The 4039-nt window shown below is 36.5% G+C and overlaps 1 protein-coding gene across 2 annotated transcripts in view; it reads left to right on the top strand.

Moving 5' to 3' along the window:
- The window catches only part of USP37 (ubiquitin specific peptidase 37), an 86576-nt gene that overhangs the window by 12492 nt on the left and 70045 nt on the right, over positions 1-4039 (top strand). The window contains exons 1-2 of one of the 2 annotated variants that reach the window (XM_045294760.1): positions 48-64; positions 1349-1568. In XM_045294760.1, the coding sequence (XP_045150695.1) occupies positions 1413-1568 (156 nt within the window). In that variant the 5' untranslated portion in view covers positions 48-64; positions 1349-1412. Of the gene's footprint in view, positions 1-47; positions 65-1348; positions 1569-4039 lie in introns of those variants that run through there. The other variant, XM_045294764.1, reaches the window with a different exon arrangement.

Raw genomic sequence — 4039 nt, 5'->3', positions numbered from 1 at the left:
TGATCTGATTTTTAGTTCTTTGATGTCTGATAACTGGTCCTTTCTGCACCTCGTGGTCAAACAGGTTGGTGTGCTTCTTTCATGTTGGCTTTGATGCTTCTCAGCTAGATGGCCACTTGTTTATCTTCAAGCCTTTAAGACCCTAGACACTATATCTTTTGATAGCAGGGCACTGGTAGCTCTCTTCACCACATTTGCTTATGCACACGTATATCTACAGTGATTGTGCCAGTAGAGCGGGCACCCAAAAGTGGGCAGTTTTATGTAAAAATTTTGTTTCCATTTTCTTGAAAGAATTAGATGATTTAACAAAGATTCACTGCTTCTACATAGTAACAGTTGTTGAGATTTGAGTAGCGGTTCATATTTTCCTTGCTTGAGTCATTGATGTCACCTGCCTGGTTCCTTTAGGCAGTTCATTTGGTGACCCTGTCAACACTTATTTGTCTGGGGCCTTTGGAAAAAGGTTTAGATAAAGAATAAACTCAGAAAATAAATATTATTTATTAGTTTTATAGACAGCAGCTATAATAGCTAGGTGTTAGAGGAAACTGAAAATACCCACTGCCATTGAGTCAATTCTGACTTATAGCATTCCGTAAGCTTTTTGAGGCTGTGAATCATAGGAATAGAGAGCCTCATCGTTTTCCCTTAGACCCTCAGGTAGACTTGAACTGCAGACCTTTCAGTTCAAGGACCTTGCGGATTTCATCTTACCTGACAACATCACAAGGGTTACAGATGTAATAAAAGTTATCAAGTGATAGAGATCTCTTGATTTACAGGCCTACAGTCTTTTTATTTTATAGACAGTTTCTAGCTTTTCTAGTTGAGTTGTTCAAGCAGATATAATTTTAACTTATTAAACTATAAGCAACAATCGATTTAGAGGCAGTGTTTTTAGAGATGTGAAACATTTGCTGTAGCCATTTTAGATGACTGATTCCATACTTAAGTGCAAGACAAGAATGGATACTTAAATGGTCACAGTGTGGTGAGGATCACATTGGGCATAGCAGCCATGGTATTCTTATTGGCAGGTCTTTGTTGTAATATGGGTGTTGGGGTCCAAAATGCCAAATTTAGGCACCAGTACTGAACAGGACGCCAAGATAAGAACATGCACAGTGGAAATATAAGTTGACTAAAGGTAGTGGCTGACTGTCACAGACTCTAGTTTTCATTGTGTTGCTGAGCATCTAGAGCCTTTGAGGATACTTGATAAAAGTGGTTAATTGAAATGGGGAAAGGGACAATAAGATGATATATTAAATGTTCTCGTTAAAGCTCCTAATTTTGGTCACTAGTAAATTATAACCTATTGTTTTACTGTGTTTTCCTTCCTTAGAACCTGTCAGGTGAAGGTATTTTTCTTTTAATTTGGCAAGAAGCAATTTATTTTTAAAGAGAGGATGTCTCCTCTGAAGATACACGGTCCTATCAGAATTCGAAGTATGCAAACTGGGATTACTAAGTGGAAAGAAGGAACCTTTGAAATTGTGGAAAAAGAGAATAAAATCAACCTAGTGGTTCACTACAATACTGGAGGAATTCCAAGGCTGTTTCAGGTATTACCACATTTTAATTTGGAGTAGATCTTTCTGTGTCTTAGTGTCATGGTAGCTCTCTTCCTACATGAATATATCTTTCTGTGTCTTAGTGTCATGGTAGCTCTCTTCCTACATGAATATTTTTTGCTTATTTCCAGGACATCAGAAATTTTTGTACATGTTTTATAAACTATTCAGTAGCATTGTTTGGTGATAGTAACCAAGAGCAAGTAGGCTTCACATAACGAAGGTGGAAGGTGCTGAGAGAGGTGTGATATCTGTGGTTTTTAAAACCAAATTAGGGTAACTTTGGTTACTAAACTATATATTATAAATTCACCACTATTTAGTGTTAGCTTTTGATACACTATTAGTATCTTTTAAAGCTAATTCTTATTTCCTAAATTCTGCTAGAAGTTATGAAGTGACCATGCAAGAATAATTGCTTAATCCTCTTTCAGTGTTTCCATCTCTCCACAGTTTTGAAAGATACTAATTTTATCACTATAGAAACAGCCATTCATAGTGTTTTATCATCTGTGGTCAAGAACAACTCATCTTAATATGAATTGGATTTAGTAATATAATGTGATACCTAAATTTTCTGCATTTTCAAATTCTACATTTTTAATTAGGTTATACAAAAATAAAATAGTAATTCCAAGGTAAACTACTCAATAGAGCAATCTATAACTTTATCTTTGAGAGCTTGATTAGGGAAAATGATTCTGCTTGTTTGCTTCTGCTTTTGAACTGTGAAAAGAAATTGCTTGTGACTTAGTATATCAAAGATATTCTTTTTATTTGTTTTTGGTGACAGTCTTTATTTTTACTTTGTTATGTGCTTTGTTCTTAAGATTTGAAACATTTCAATAGTTGTAGTATTGACATGTAATTTACATAACATACAGTTTAATCATTTATACCTCTTAAAAGGGTTGAACAATCATCACCATAATACATTTTAGAGCATTTTCTTCTTTCTTTTAATTATTTTATTGGGGGTTCATGTAACTTTTATCACAATCCATCCATCCATCCATTGTGTCAAGCACATTTGTACATTTGTTGGCCCTTATCATTCTCAAAACATTGGTGTTCTACTTCAGCCCTTGAGATCAGCTTCTCATTTTATCCCTCCTCCCTCCTTCACAAACCCTTGATAATTTATAAATTGTTATTATTTTGTCGTCTTACACTGACCAATGTCATCTTACACTGACCAGTTTTTCTGTTGTCTGTCCCCCCTGGGGGGGTATATGTAGATCATTGTGATCTGTTCCCCCTACCTTCCCTTTATCCTACTGGTGTTGCTATTCTCATTATTGGTCCTGAGGGATTTATCTGTCCCAAAGGTAATCTTAAGTTGAAGGTAGTGCCATAGGTTTTAGACCCAGTAGTAGTTTCTGCCACCCAAGTGTATATATTCACTTAGCAAAAGGAAGGTGGTTTTGTTTTGTTTTTCAAATAGAGATACAGTTTTTAAGTCCTCAGCCCAAGTTGGCCCTGAGTAATTATTTGCACTTTGATCCCAAACATAGATCTTTGGGAGCATGATGATTCTATCCAGGAGTCCACCCTTATCTCAGTTGTAGATCTGTTTACATTCAGAAATTGTTGGTTAACCCCTGACTTTGTGCGAGATGCTGTGTCAAAACACAGTGAATGAAATAGCATTCGCCTTAAACTTAGGAGTAGCCAGATTCATTTTAACTGAAAATAATTCAATGACACTGAGGTAACACAAAGAAGAGAATGATTTGTTTCTTATTGAAGTTAAAGGATCATCAGGAATTGACCTAATGCTGTGGGGAAGATGGAGGTAAATATATGGGCAAGTGCATGCCCATGTGGAGGAGCAAGAAAATAATTTTAAAAATAGCTGGATCATGGGGTGGGAGTGGCAGAAATAAAGGCTGGATACAGGAACTCAGCTTCTAAGGAGCCAAATAAATCTTCGATTCAAATTCCTTTAGGAACTAGACATAATATTTCAGGAGAGATTGTGGACAAGAAGGAGATTTTGTAAGCCTCTTGAGCTGTAAGGTGATCATAAATGAAAAGCCAGTGGGAGAAGCAGAAGGATGAGTGAATAGATTAGAAAGATTTTAAGATCTAACTCATTAGATTTGCAGGAGGGGGTGAGGAAGAAATGAGCCTGGGAGTTCCCTAGTTCTTAGTGGATGGTGATCTCTGTTGTATTCTCTGTGACAGAACCAAAGGGAAGAATTGCTGTGTAAGGACTGAGAGAGAGAGAAGAGTTTGAGGTATCAGGCATCCCGAAGTTAGTGTCTTGTAGGCCGGGGATAAACACCAGTAGAGTGTTTCTTTTCTTTGTTTTTTTAAAAATCATTTTATTAGGGGCTCATACAACTCTTATCACAATCCATACATACATCAGTTGTGTAAACGCATTTGTACATTCATTGCCCTCATCATTCTCAAAACATTTCCTCTCCACTTAAGCCCCCGGCATTAGGTCCTCATTT

This window comes from Echinops telfairi, unplaced genomic scaffold, assembly GCF_000313985.2.
Source record: "Echinops telfairi isolate 266 unplaced genomic scaffold, ASM31398v2 ScPeMD7_3;HRSCAF=10, whole genome shotgun sequence".
Classification (NCBI taxonomy): Eukaryota; Metazoa; Chordata; class Mammalia; order Afrosoricida; family Tenrecidae; genus Echinops; species Echinops telfairi.
Note: the sequence above shows the minus strand (reverse complement) of the source record. Positions and strands in the feature narration are given on the sequence as shown.